This window comes from Homalodisca vitripennis, chromosome 6 (genome assembly GCF_021130785.1).
Source record: "Homalodisca vitripennis isolate AUS2020 chromosome 6, UT_GWSS_2.1, whole genome shotgun sequence".
NCBI classification, from domain to species: domain Eukaryota; kingdom Metazoa; phylum Arthropoda; class Insecta; order Hemiptera; family Cicadellidae; genus Homalodisca; species Homalodisca vitripennis.
In genome coordinates, this window is record NC_060212.1 from 110813488 (window position 1) to 110829362 (window position 15875).

At 32.9% G+C, this 15875-nt stretch overlaps 2 protein-coding genes across 2 annotated transcripts in view; both read left to right on the top strand.

The window, feature by feature from the left end:
• LOC124365511 overlaps positions 1-15875 on the top strand; it is a 76087-nt gene that overhangs the window by 14166 nt on the left and 46046 nt on the right. Inside the window, exons 3-6 of the mRNA XM_046821494.1 lie at positions 2135-2374; positions 3176-3377; positions 12507-12775; positions 13931-14068. Coding sequence (XP_046677450.1) covers positions 2135-2374; positions 3176-3377; positions 12507-12775; positions 13931-14068 — 849 coding nt within the window. The remainder of the gene's footprint in view (positions 1-2134; positions 2375-3175; positions 3378-12506; positions 12776-13930; positions 14069-15875) is intronic.
• LOC124364726 (pro-resilin-like) lies at positions 10336-15433 on the top strand. Its single transcript, XM_046820422.1, has 3 exons — positions 10336-10388; positions 12458-12775; positions 13931-15433. Exons 1-3 carry the CDS (start codon positions 10380-10382, stop codon positions 14150-14152), a joined length of 549 nt encoding a protein of 182 aa, XP_046676378.1. The 5' UTR covers positions 10336-10379; the 3' UTR covers positions 14153-15433.

Sequence of the window (15875 nt, forward strand, 5' to 3'; positions counted from 1 at the left end):
TTAAATAAAGGAGTTTTGAATTTAATCCTTTGAGTACTTGATGTTTATAAGATCAATATTTTTACCAAGTTTGAGCTTGTTTCAGCATTCCTATCGCCAGTTTTTGTTATGGAAAGATTCCTTATGGGATTTACATGTTATCAAAATCAAGAAATCCGTTCAAGATTCAAAAAAGTTTTAACTAAAAGATATTTAGTAAATTGTATTATTATTCTTTTTTTCTCCTGGGTTCCCAAAGGAAAAAATACCGTAAAAGTGTTATTTTTTTAAGTTTAAGCTGCCACAATAATGGAACGAAATGGCGTACCAAGCTGGCCAATAAACTTAGCCGAGATATTTACATTATAAATCCTTGTATCAAGGTTCAACTTGAATATACTTTTTTGGTACAGTTATCGTGTTTTGTAGATTCAAATATACAGGGTTTAATTATAAATCCGTAGATTTGAACATTAAACAAAATTATTACCCGTTTTACCCAAAGAATGAATTACCTTTTTGTGGTTATAAACAGGATATTTGGGAATCAATGATAAGGCAATTTGTTTGAGTGGGTATTTAAAAAAAGTGTAATACAAATGAGAGACCTTATATTGTAAATTTAAAAATATTGTATTTTTAAATGTAAGGTAAACCGATTGTATTCTATTTTATACAGTTGACAAATTACATTAATTGGGTAATTTATTTTCAGTTTAAGATGTGTCTTTAATAATTAATTTTAAAAGAACTCCCGATTAAAACACCAGTGCATTTGGTAGTGTTTGTATAATAGCCGGGAGAAACCTGCAGCAGTTAAAAGTAATCTTGTATTTTCAAATGTAAGGTAAACTGAATGTATTCTATTTTATACAGTTGATAAATTACGTTAATTCCGTGATTTATTTTCAGTTTGAGTTGTTTCTTAAATAATTAATTTTAAAACAAATCCCGACTAAAGCACCAGTGCATTTGGAAGTGTTTGTATAATAGCCGGGAGAAACCTGCAGCTGATTGATTGATTAGGGTAGTCAGTTACTTCACATCTGCCGGTAGTCAATCAGCTGATGTGGAACAATACCAGCTGTTATGTGAGATGACGTCATAAGCTCGGCTCAGCGATATATACCCTACACCTATCTCCAGGGGTATCATTCACAGCATCAACCATCATCATGTCTAAGGTAAGCTACCAGACACGGGTAGGCCAACAATCTTTACAAGAGTTGATGCTACATTATATTTTAAAATATACCTTTCCATTCTTCTCTTAAGCAAATCAAGATAAGAAATAATCTTTTACAAAACTTTACTTATTTAGTAAATATTTTCATTCCAAAATAAAACTAATTGAAATATTTAATTGATTTTGATACATCGTAGTAAACAAAACATAGAGAACAATATGTGACAACAGTAGATAATATTTCAGATTATGATTTTAATATTTTAAATACAATTTTTTAACTGCCACAGGAAAAGCTAGATTTTTTATGGCAGCTTGAGAAAAGCCTCAAATATAACATTTAGTTTCCTATTCACTAAACCTTTTGATAAACCTAAAGTTTATGCCGCTCACAACACAGTAATATCCCTAAATAAAGTAAATAAATAAAATAACAGAGGCTGTATCATCTAAATACAGGACCCGGATGATAAGGTTGATATCAAGACAAATCATAACCAAAGTCTTTAAATTCGAATTAATTTAAAACATTTTGTTTTCTTATGTGGTGTTATACATATTATTTATATAATTAAAAAGGGTCTAGCAGCAACTTTGTCTCATAGTCTCATTACTTACACACAGTGTGTTGTCGGTTTCTGTAGACATTATAGAATATTTTTAGAAATGTTTAATCTATTATCTATCTGTTATATTAATTAATATTTGATAACGTGAAAACACCATTATGCGATAAACCATACAGTATTTCATACCTGGAACTTTTTAACTCAGTTCTGGCCAGGAAGGAAAGAGTACGTTAGTTTTTAATCTCAGTTTTGTTTTCGTTTTTATAAGCAATAATTTCAATGGCCAAATCTTATTTTGAGAATTAACTTGGGTAGGAAATTTATCTTATAAAGATTATGGCAATAAAATTGATTAGTTATCATGGATCTCCTGACTTAAGTGTGCGTCACAATACTGTAGATCCTCCTGGTTATCCTGAGCATCGCCCTAGCGACCGCCGAACCCCCTGCACCCCGCCATGGAGGACACGCTCAGCTCGCTGCGCTCTCCGCAGCACTTGACACCTTAGGTGGGACACCTTCTGGTTCCTATGGAGCACCTTCCGCATCCTATGGGGCACCTTCCGCATCCTATGGACCACCATCTGGCTTCCCCCGACAGACAAGACCTTCCGCTGCTTATGGTGTTCCCGGATATGACGTAAGCATAGCTTGAAATACGAGCAAAACGAGATGTGTTAAATTTCACCCATTTTTACAGCTAAACAAATTTAGAAAAAAGCATTTAATTTATAGACTAAATGATTTTAAACTGATGAAATTAACAATGAGGCAGGCATACTATGGTAATTGAAAAATTTAAAGTGTTTTACAAGGGAAATTATCTTTCAAAATACTATTGAATTGTCTAAATGACTAAATGCAGCTGCATGTCAAGACATTAAGTATTCAGCTGCCAAACGGATATTAAACACATTTTTAAATCATTTTTATGGACTTCTCATGTAAGATCAAACCTATAGTAAGAATGAAAATGGTTTCATCACTAGGTTAACTTCAACATTCACTGTCAAACATATTTTAGAGATTATTACAATCTACAAATACATATTATCTCAATCATTGTTATGGTTTTCTCAGAAGTAAATTGTCGAAATATAATTTTGACCTTTCAATTCACTTTTAAACTTAAAAACGGTTAAACAAGCACTGTAAATCTTTTGTCATATGAAGACTATACAGTTATTTGACTGTTACTTTTTCCAGACCTCGTCATTTGTTAATGGCGTTGTCGCTTTTTTAAAAACAATTTTTACAAATCAGGAGAAATTTGAACTTAAACAAGGAGGATATATGTACTACCATGCGTTAACGTCTCCAACTGTATCTCAATCCCTTAGCCTATCAAAGGACCCAACTAGACAAAAGAAAAATGTCCGTTGATGGACAACTAACAACCTAATGCCTAGTGGATACAACAAAACTGCCACCTTTTTTCCAGGAGCCTGCCAACTACGAGTTCAAGTACGACGTTGACGAGCCCGAGTACAGCGTGAACTTCGGCCACCAGGAGGCACGTCAGGGAGACGTGGCCCAGGGAGAGTACTACGTGCTGCTGCCTGACGGACGCACCCAGCACGTCGCCTACGTGGCCGACCAGGACGGCTACAGACCCAAGATCAGCTACCAGCAGGGTCAAGCAGGTTATGGCAGAGGACCCGCTCATGGACATGGTGGCTACTAAGTCCGAGACTGCTCTTTTATATTAGATGTTATTGTAATTGTGATTTGTTGAATAAAAAACAGTAAACAATTTATCTTGGTTATTTTTTAATACTAAATCAGTAAAATACTCACTCTAATATCATTATAACATCAATAGGATACGTCTCCTATGTCGATTTACATATATGAGGACCAACGATGATGTCATTATGTGTGATGTGTCTTTATTACTATGATAGTTTTTTCAAAGCTTTGTAATAGAATCGTAAAGTATCAGTTAAGTATTAAATAAATGATGTGTTATTGGGTAACAGATACATAGATTCATTTACTGAAAGAGATACGAATACTAATTAACTACCTCCAACTGTGGTGGTGAGGTGCTTGAACTGATGTTTTTCCAGTGGTTAATTTATTTAATTTCCCTACTGTGTTGCATAAATATTTTTCTAATAAAAAATTTCCAGTGAAATAAATGATCCTCAACAAATAACAGTAGCTAATATAAGAGATTAACACTAAGAAAAATAATGATAAAACAAGTTTTGAGATTGGTATACCTAATTAATTATTCTTATATTTTGATAGTTTTATTCTATATTTCATAATTTCATAGATTAACTTACATTTGGGATTATGTTTGTATAATAGCACAGATTTTGGAAGGAATCTTGAATGATTCTTAAAATATTTAATAATTTATTTCATAATTACTATCATAGTCCTGAAATTCAAAGTATCAGTGAAGTATTTTAAAATACATAATGTGTTATTGGGTAACATATACGTAGATTTCATTTACCAAAAGAGAAACGAATGCTGTAACTACCTCCAACTGTGGTGGTGAGATCAATAAAGGGGTTGAATATTTGGATATTTGTTTAGTGGAGAGTATGTCCGGAACGCACTGTGCAGTAGCAAATAACATGATGTACACTACTATAAACGTTACATGCCATAACAAGAATTGTTGAAATTTACGATTCACTTAAGAAGTGTGATTCATACTATTGAAGATCCTGCATCATCACATCCACCGTATTCAGTAGCTTATGCTGTAATTCACGTCAATTTACTCGTAGCTAATTAATTAGTAACTAATATATCAAATCTGAAGTAGTAGTAAAGTGACAACGTACATGCTTCAAATCAAAGGGTTTAATTGCAGACAGTTCTTTTGTATCATTGTAATATTCCCCTAAAGTTAACTCAAGATCCAAAACGGTTTTAAAAAGGAATTAATTAGAGGGATCAAATTAAATTGTACAATATTGAGGATTATAGCCTTATTAATTCATAAAATGCCTTAAATATCCACGGGTTTTGAAAAAGCAAGTTTCTAACAAAGCTGTAGGTCTTGAAACAATAACTGGATCATAACGACCCCAAACTCAACTTCTTGAGTTTGAAGACTGGACGGTTCGCCCAGCTTTTGTCAGATATCAATACTCTGAAAACTCACTATTTACTGATAAAAGGTGTTTAAATCTAGAAAACATAAGAAAAGTAATGCAGATTCTGGAGGAAATTATACTAGGAGTCAACTAAATACTTACAATATTGTACTATACTGCAGCCTACTTGTAGTAGACACCTTCTAAAGTAATTCTGACAGTTGTTTCAGCCATACATAAACTGATGTTTTTTCAGTGGTTAATTTAAGAGGTAATTTTATATACCCCTTCTGTGTTGCATCAGTATTATTCCAACATAATATAAATGCCATTCAACAAATAACATTAACTAATATATGAAATTAAAATCACGAAAAATAATGATAAAACTATTTTATTAGATGTTTATAGATGGGATAACCTAATTAATTATTTCTATATTTTTATGTTTTCATTCTATATTTATAATTTCATACTCTAACTTACACTTAGTAATAATACTAAAGGTTCTATTATAAAAACATAAGTTTGTATAATAGAACAGATTTTAGAAGAAATCGTAAATAATTCTTAAAATATTTAACAGTTTATTTTATAATTGCTATCATAGTCCTGAAATGCAAAATGTGACATTTAGTTGTTGATATTGTATTGAGAAGAATTTTAACAAATGTTGTAAATTTACCAAATGAAAAGGTTCATTTAGAGCTCTATATACTTATGTATTCATAGGTTTTAGGCTCACATTTTGATATGTTTACTTCGCAATGTAACGCATGCTTATTTCACTTAAATATAACTGTATGACCAATCCAAAATGAGTGTCATACAGGTTATCAGTAGGTTTATTATGAGGCTATGTAGGAAGTAGTTTTCCATGTTGGTAGGACAGTAATTGTAAAAAAACATCATGTTTAATGCTTTCAATCTGTGGAAGACCATATTTTTCAACATTTGTCTTGAAATTTATGGGATTGAGACAGCAATAGTACAGATTAAATAAACCAGATTGTTTATATATTACTTTTTTTAAGGAGAGACTCATCTCCTTTTAAGCCTTATTTTGTTCCTCTTCATGGGCTACTGTCTCGTGTGAGGATCTTATTAAACAGAATAAGGAGAAGAGTCCAAGGTCGATGGTACTGATAGAAATTGCAAGGGTCACATACAGGATTTGAAATCGTGCTATCTTTAACTTAAATCCAAAGTCCGACGTCTTAGACCACTAGCCCATTGGCTCTCCTACACAGAAAATGCACCTACCTTTCAGTCCAGGAGTAGCTTTCTGGGGGCACCGCTGGAATATCTATAATAGTAATAAAAGTAATTGAGTAAATTGACCGCAATTGTAAAAACACCATACAAATGCATTGTTTTTATTTTCAATAGTTCAATATTTATTAAGAAGAGGACTTTATGATCACTGTATTATTATTTAGGTTTGTATTATGTATTACTTATATGTTAGGTTTTTAAGGAAACTTCATAGTAAACTGTTTTACAACAAACAATGAAATGATCAATATGAAACATGTACTAAAAATAATAAGTTATTAAAAAAGATAATATTTTTATCTTGTTGTTCTTTTAGATCGGTCTCTGGGATTTGAAGTTATAACAATTATCTGTAAATCTTACAATTGAAAAAAGTTGAAGATGTTAAATTTAATATTATTACAAGGACTTTACGTTTCCGGAAATATATATACGGAATTTATATATATATATATCTATATATATATACGGAATTTATATACATTTACAATTTAACATCTTAAGGTATATTTTATGATCATTTACAATCTTTTAAAACGCAAATACCGAAATACTGAAGAAGTTTCTATAGACTAATGTGATAAGTGAATTATGTTTTTATAGCTATATCTAGACGCATTTTCCTGGACAAAACTGGAAAGTAATGGGAAAAAATAAAATAATATTTTGAAAAAGGGATAAAGTTTAACACAAGTTTTTCAAAAACTTTGGGTCCTCAGGGAGTATGAAAATTTTACATTAGAAATAGAACATGCATTTCATATCTTACTGCAATTTTGAATCGTGTGTATCGTGAATTTCTTTTGATATATTCTGGAATGTAAACTTTTCGTGCCACGTGTAGGCATTATTTCGTTAAGTATTATTATAAGTTTTAGAAAATGGCTCATAAGGTAACACATTAATTATACTAAGCAAAACTCTCCCATTACATATAACTTTCGCGATTTAATTCTAATCTCATTCTATTTTAATGCTGAGATAATGAAATACCCTACTTAGTGTTGCTTATTAAAATCTCTTTGTTTTTATTACTACATGGTTTTACCACCTTCATTAAATCTTTGTTTTCTAAACAATGAGACCAATGCGAGAAAATGAACTATGTTTCAGATTTTATAAAAACACAATGGACGTTTTCCTTAAGAGATAAATAACTATCAAAGTTTATAATGTTTAATTTTTAGCACCTATAAGAGTTACGATGATGTTAATATCATTCAAGGTAATTTTGATCCCACCTTTTGATCTGAGTCACGAGGTTTACTCAAGAACAATAAACGACTTCAGAGTTTTATAGTGGTTTTATGGAGTCAACATTCTCTATTGACGGTAATGGGGTAGTACAATTGAGTAAGGTCAAGTAGAATATATCGGTTATAATAAATTATAATATAGACTGTTATGATAAAACATTCTTATACATGCCTGAGCTTTAGTGAAACCTATCATTTGAGAGGCAGGATTATTTTATTTATGACAGACTGTCTGTCCGTCTACCTGTTTCTGTCCGCACGAAATCTCGTTAAGCTAATAACCTTAAAGACTTAAAATTTTCTATGAAACTTCATTTAGAAATAAAGAAGTAAGGGTGGTCTGAAAAATGTCCGACATAAAAATGGTACAAGAAACGTTTTGAAAATTTTTTACATTTTTTAACATAGTCAACATGTGTAACTCTACACACTTCTCCCAGCGATGCTCCCATATCTTTAATCCGTACTAGTAGTACTAGGCATTTTGTTCTGCAAAATAGTTGTACACGAAGGTGATTCAACTTCATTAATTTCACGAAAGTCTTTGTCCTTCGAGCGCAATGTTTAGACGAGGGAACAAAATGAAGTGCTTGGGGCTAGATCTGGTGAGTGAGGCGGATGGTCAAGCAGTTAAAACCGTAATTCGTGGCGACTGTTGTCTTGGTAAAATAGGATTTTTCTTTCTTGCAAATGTGGCCGTTTTCATGCAAGTTCTGCCTTCAACTTGTCAAGTAATGATGCATAGTATGATCCTGAATGGATTTTGATTTTTGAAAATAATCGAATAAAATAACTCCATGACTATCCCAAAACAACACCATCACTTTTCCAGTCGAAAAAATAGTTTTTACTTGTTTGGAACCGGTTCCCCTTTTGCACTGTTCCCAGATCTTCTGTTTGGGCTGAATTTTTGTTTCGGGCGTATAATGATGTATCCGAGTTTCATCTACAGTAATAATTCGGTACCAAAACTCGGTTTCATTTCGCTTAAACAGCGCCAAAAGAGCGTTGGAAATGTTCATTCGCACATGTTTTTGATCTAACGTGAGCAAACGTGGCATCCAACGTTTTCTCATGCCTCTAGCCTATTCTCCCAAGCTCTTATGGCCACGTTTAAATTCAGCAGCCCAAAATTCACTATAGTAAATAATGATGCACAGTCCCCATACACAGAATCAAAATCTTTGATTTGCGAAGACGTACTACCTTTCAAAACAAATATTTAATGGCAGGTTGATACTCAATTGTCCATTTTCATAAAAAAATTTACATCGGCTTACTCAAACGACTGTTACACTAAAACTGGGCGTCCAAAATGTCTGAAACTTGGGTGAGTAACTGTCAACAGATGGAAAACGAAATTCAGTAGCTTTTATTTACGAGTGCAGCCAGCTTCAAATTTGAGGTCGGAAACTTTTCAGACCATCATCTCATCCTATATGCCTTCTTACGTTTGTCTCACATTGTTCTCGCGTGTTACAAATGAAAAATTATAGTTAACGCTCACTGCACTAACAGTGCTACCAATTAAAACGGTAATGTTCAAAACTGTTTAGATTAAATTTAAAATTTTGAGAGTAAATGCTCCTCCCTCATTATATTTGACAAGAATTCCACAATGAGCAGAAGGCTTGCTAGGCTTTATAATAAAATATTTAACTAGTAGTAGGCCTAGAAGGCTTCGTAATGGTATTAAGGGATAAGATTATATTTTATAAGATACTTAAAAAATAAGAAAAGGCAATGTGAAAATTATTCATCACAATTTAAATATGAATATTATTGTTTTGCTTTAATAGGGATACGATTTGTGCAAAATTCATTTTTAATTAATATCAAGTTTTCAACACAAATGTAATACAAAACACTTGTACATGGTAAAATCCTATATTAAGAGGTAATATTGTGCTAGTAGGCTTAACTAATTATAGTACGTGTTTCTTGGCTGAGCGTCAGCGAAGCTTAGCTCTCGAGGAGCTGAACAGTTTTCATTACCGTCTGTCTGTCCACACGATATTTCGAGAGCGAAATGCCTGACGTTTAGCACGAAGCTTCATTTCTATATGAAGTTCGGTATTGGTTAATGTCACTCCCTTGGATTTGGCTGAGCGTTAGTGAAACTTTCACGAGAAAATCGTAGAATAAATAAATTTGTAAATAAACTCACAAACAATAATAATATGAAACTTTAACGTGTGACATTGCAACACATGTAGCCTAATGAAATGAGCTGAAATGACTTCTGGTAGTGAAGTCTATTCAAGTCCTGCCTTGTATCTAGTATGTTACAAAATAACAGCTTTTGAGGATAAGATTTACCTATTTTACGCTTTATCGTGTTTTTTATACTACTATGCAACGCCTAACTTATTATTACCAAAAATATAGTTTCATTAAAGCCAGGCGTAGATGAGAGCTAGGTAAATTATTGTGCTTGCAAATAAGAAGTAATTTAAGTTAGCTATGAATGTGTTCTTGATCAAGAATATATTAAAATTTTGTCCTGACGTGTTGCTAAATGGCACAGAAAAATTACTTAAACTTCTAAATTTTCAAAAAAGTAAGTTTGCATTTATCATTAACTCTATTCTATTCTCGTAAATCTTTATCTTTGGGTGATTTAGTAATTTTAATTATTGCTAAAATCACTTTTGGTCCAAATCCAATAATCATTGTAAATACAAATTGGAATAGACTCCGTTATTTTTTAAAACGTTGATCTAATAAACAGAAGTTGAGGTCGGAGTCCACTGCGGCTGCTGGTAGAAAGAAGGATCCTCCACTCAGGAAGACCAGACACCTGACCGGTCCATGGCTGCCCCTCCGCTCTGCGTCAGGGTTGACGACATCGATGCGAGGTGGGGTACATCTGTCGATATTGTTCCCAGAAGGGACCAAGAGGTTACACAATACACTGTATAAGTAGACAATCATTGATGGTGATGTGGGATGGTGCAAGATATGACAGAGAGGCCGTCAAAGTGTCAGTAGACTATATATATACAGTGGCACAGAGCGACCGTCGGTGGACATACACTAGACACAGAGCAACAGGATGGGCAAGGTGAGACTGTGTTGGGTTCTAACTTTTTATTGTTATAAACGTTGTTTTTCGATATTAAAAACGTTAAATCTAATTGTAAAAACTAAATTGTAATTTATCAATTTGGTGTTTAAAAATTAGTACAAACCGAGCTTGTTTTGTGGCAACTACACTATTGTTTAATGCACTTGGGCTTGAGAAATATTGTTTAAGATTTGCATGACTATAAAAGATCATTTTAATGCGATAGCTCAGTATTAAAATTCTTAGTTCATATTTATTTATAATAGTAATAAATAATTAGACGAGGGTTGCAATGATATGTATCATAGTAAGGTCCTGTTTATATATGTTGTATATTACCATGAGATTGAGTGGTAGAGAGGGCTAGAACAGCCATAACTCTGCCTTAAAAAAGTAATTTTTAACCTCACTTTAATTTTAAGTAGTAACTATTTTAATGGGTTTAAAGTAGTTTCCTAATCTTTTTCTCAATTTTATACTGTAGTTTCTTTCAAAAGTGCAATAGTTATTATTTGTGAAAAATAATGAAAGGATATTTTTAATGTACTTCTTTACAAAGGGACTTAATTAAATATTTCACTCATTACTAGATAATAATTTGTTCTCGTTCTTGAATAAAAATAAATTTCCGAACGTGAAATTATAAGAAGTGTTGTTTAATATTTTAGAACTCTCGAAGTGTTAATGTTAGATTCGATCATCATTATACAACAATTTTTCAAAACATGGATTTATTTGAACTATTACACTATTTTCTCACAAATTGAATATTACAATAATATACCTTTTCAATCAAACTTTGTTTAAGGAGAAGCCGACCCCCTCCTAATTTAAACCTTTTTGGACTTAAATTAAAACACTGAATTTTTTCAAATATTAATAGTCTGACACAGTTATTTAAATTAGGATAATAGCAAATTTACTTACGATTGATAGGTCAAGTACATATGTTAGAGGAGACCAAATGATTTGAAGACTTAATATGGGCGCTTTTATGTAAGATAATATTTAATGTTATCAGTTGCTTTTTAATTTTCGAGGGTAAAACAATTAAACTGTACCATACGTTTGTAACAGAAAGACATGCAGAATAATTTTAAATTGACAAACTCACAAAATATTTTGGCTTTAGCCAAATAAACAACTATGAAATTCAGAAACCCCATAATACAGTTTAATTTCATTATGTTACATTTTTCCAAGTATAAATAATTGCAAAACCAGTTATGTTATATTTAAAAACTACATTATATACTGTGTATTGTTGAACAGCTGTGTGTAAAGAACACCAGAATATATTTTCCGTACAATACAAATTCATAAAAAGTATTTTATAATGTGGTATATTTTTCATTATTTATACTGTTATTTAATTCACGCTAGAAACGATTGAATGAACCAAGTTTATCACTCAAGCGGCTAGAGAAGTTTTATTTCTGTCCGGCTGTCGGGACGATATCTGAAGAACAAACAGACTCAAATACTTGAAAAATTGCATGTTTCACTTCTATATAGGTGACCCTGAGATGATGCATGTCACTCCATAGTATTTGGCTAAGCGTTAGCGACTATTTTTTGGGGTAGCCAAGAAGAACATCGCTGGATAAATAAATTTGTAAACACATTGATCACCACAATATGACATAGTAATAGATGGGATATGCCTTGCGATGATGTAGTGGGGCACAGCCTAACTGTTTTAACACACACACCACTTTTATTATTTAATCGCTTTTATGAAACCTAAACTAAGGAATAAAAACGTGAATATATCGTACGGAAAGATAAATCGAGAAAGATTTCATCTGTAGGCTTTAAATTTCGCATGCAACTACATTCATAGCTAGACGAGAATGAGCTGTAAGTTGGTGAATATCCATCAATGGTATTTGGCTATGCGACATTCAGTACGCAAATTACTCTTCTCTTTGGCCTAAATATTTGAAAGTCCACCTTTCCTACCAAAGAATGGATTTGATTTGAAATTGCAATGACGTCATACACTAATAAATACTGATAAAGGTATGTACTCGTAATAATACATTTGTCCTGGACTGTATTCCTAGGTACAGTACTTGACGTTATTGGTCTGCTTGACGACTGGAACTGCTACAGCACAGTATCGATATGACCGACCCTCTAAGCCGTTTAGGCCTTCGGTCAGCGTAATTTCTCCGCCCTCTACAGACTTCGGGATTCCTTCAAGACCTTCCACAGTCTACGGAGTTCCTTCCAGACCCTCCACAGACTACGGGGTTCCCTCAAGACCCTCCACAGACTACGGGGTTCCTTCTAGACCCTCCACAGACTACGGGGTTCCTTCAAGACCTTCCAGACCTACATCATCACACTCGTTTCAAGGAGGAAATGACTATTACTATGATGTAAGTAGTACTTACTTAATTTAAATAGATATGCCACAATCTATTTTTAGGTTGAGGCTATATGCACAATAATACAAACGAAGCTATCTAAAAATGTGTATATAATACTTAGATTATGACACTGATGGAGAAGTTGCAACACTGATTTAAAGAGGAAAAAAGTAAGATTTTTAATAAAGTAGGTTTTGGAATAAGTCAGAAATAAATAAATTGTTCAACTAACCAAGCTCTTTAGTTTCTATATAATATATATAAATTTGCCCTTAATCAAAAAAGATCTAAAAGTTTACACCATTAAAAATTTACAAATTTCAAACAATGCATGACCTAATACTTTTAGTTATTTAACGATTGCAAATCAGTATGTTAACAAATAGTAAACGTGATTGAAATTTCAAATAATAACCTTGAAATCTATGAAATAATAAAAATCAAAGTCACTAATGTGATCCTTGCTTAGTACAGTATTTTATCACCTTAAAAGAGTCCGTAACTAATCCCTCATCGTGGAATGATAAGAAAAGGCAAGAGTGTAAGTAAGAAGGATTTTAAGTCAATATAAGGCGCCCATCCATATTGTAACTACTTCTTACTCTTTGGATCTATTCTCAAGAAAAAAGAGAGCGACCAGAAACCGACGTCTACGTCAGAATTCTTTTTTAACAGTCTTTCGACAATTTGAACACGGTATTAATATTATAAGATTATATCATCACGGTGTCATTGGTAAGATGATGTTTTACTTCTTATTTACCCAAATATGTCTGAAGAATTCTACCCATGCAACCGTATTCAGAAGGAAGTGGTTGAAGTCCAGTGTTGTTTCACCCACATGAGGAAATACAGGCAACAAGCATCTCTGAGGTATAATATTCATCACAGAATATCACTATCTCCACACTTCCTTATTACCGTTAGGATTCTATAAAATCTAACGATTACTGTGGCGATGTACCAGTTTTTACTTTGGAGTCGATTTTAGTGTACTTAATTTCCAAATAGTGTCAACATAGTTATAAGTAAATAACTTTACACTGGTAAAAAGTAAATAACATTTCGTGAGAGAGTTACTAAACTCTTGTACGTAATTTTTTAAGATTAGTATAATCTTCAATATACCATATAATAACTGATAATGCAAGTGAATATCCACAGGAGCCCGCGAATTACCAGTTCAAGTACGACGTGGACGCGCCCGACTACGGGACGTTCTTCGGCCACCAGGAGTCACGTCAGGGGGACGTGGCCCGCGGGGAGTACTACGCGCTGCTGCCTGACGGACGCACACAGCACGTCACTTACGTGGCCGATAGGGACGGCTATAGACCCACCATCACCTACGAGGGGGGCGGGGGAGGAAACTTTGGACGATACTGATAAGGACAGATAGGTGGATGTGTCACTCAGACTGTTGTACATAGCTTTATAATAGTAATGGGTAATATTACGTATATTTCATATTGAATGTAAAACCTTATTATGGACTCTTTAGGAACAAATTTTTATCACTTTCATCATTACTATTTTGTAAAGGAGTGGCTGATCTCCGTCTTAACCTTTATGTAAGTATCTGTTCGATTACAGGTACTCATAAATACCGTCCATTATTCCAATACCATGTAAGTTGATTTCTTTATAATATAATATTTAAAAAAGGTTTAATTTCAGTACTACAGTACTGTACTATTTGACAAAACGTTTTAATTCTTTAAACTAGAACCCCCTTTAAAGATAGTTTAGCATAAATAACAATGGTTAATAAAACAATTTCATTCTACTAATAAAATAATCAAATGTAATTTTATTAACAGACTTCTAATCACTAGATGATTTACTTATAGCTTGCTAAGGACGAACCTACATGGGATACAGTAAAATCGATGTGTCACTTCTATCTTGGCAACCCCTTGGATGTCCATAACGTATTAACAAATTTCGATACCTTAGGGTAAAAGGGTCAATCAATAGATACAGCCTACTGCGGAGGTTGACTGAGAAAAGCCCAAAGCAGCTTTAAAGGCTGTCGCTAACGTGTCCTTTACCCCTGTTACTGAAGGAGGCTCGAATGACTCCTGTTCTGCCAAGGTGACATGCCTGAGATTTAGAGCCCTCTATCCTTCCTCAAGGGATCTCTACAGGAGGCGGCCCTAACATTAACTATACCCATCCTGAAAATCCTATCACTCCGGAAGTAAGTGCAACGTGGTATACATTAATATTTATTTTCATTAATGTAATCCTGCTTTCACATAAGTATTACTCGTGATAAAAATAAGGTTTCACTGATTAATAAAAGCTACTTTAGAACAGTTAGTAATAATTATTTAATTTTAATTTTTACTTTTGATATGAACTTAAAGCTTCACCTACCGAGTAATAAATGTACTCATTTTATTTTTTAGACTTATAATTATTAAAATTACATTACTTAGTTAAGATGTTAGAGAACATATATCTTAGTGTATAGAGTAGGTATAAGTCCTTGCCAAACTATCTTATTTTTATCAATAATGCAAATGAGGGACATTTTGTCAGTAGGAATCTAATGTAAGTTTATAGGTTTGTAGATCAAAAATAAGATTTATTTTATTATTGCAAAGCATAATGTTGTATATGATACAATGTTTGATTTATATAAAATACAGTAAAATAATATATGTGTTGTGATTTGTCTATTCGGGAAATCCTTCCTCTCAATCAAGACCTTGATATATCTAAGAAAGGTTTTCATAGGTGGAACTAAAAGAAAGGCATAAATATCAAAGTGACATTAAAACAATTTGATAGTAAGTAGCTGATGCAATAAGTGCTATTATACGATGGTAAATTTTACGAAGACAGTGTTTTATGTCGTTCATACATTTCCACCTACCTTGTAATGTATGATCTTAATATAAAGTTTTATACTAAGCATAAAGTTACATTATCACGGACCATTTGCTTCATGCCCACAGGACACACACACACACACACACACACACACACACACACACACACACACACACACACAAAACACTGGCGCGCGCGCGCAAACGACATATGTATTTTATCACCTCGTATATACATATATGTTTTGTATACGTCTTATCTATAAACAAGC

Excerpts from the sequence above, each read along its gene's own strand:
- LOC124364726 (XM_046820422.1), top strand. Across the intron at positions 12,776-13,930 it reads GAAATGACTATTACTATGAT|GAGCCCGCGAATTACCAGTT; the intron begins GTAAGTAGTACT and ends GAATATCCACAG.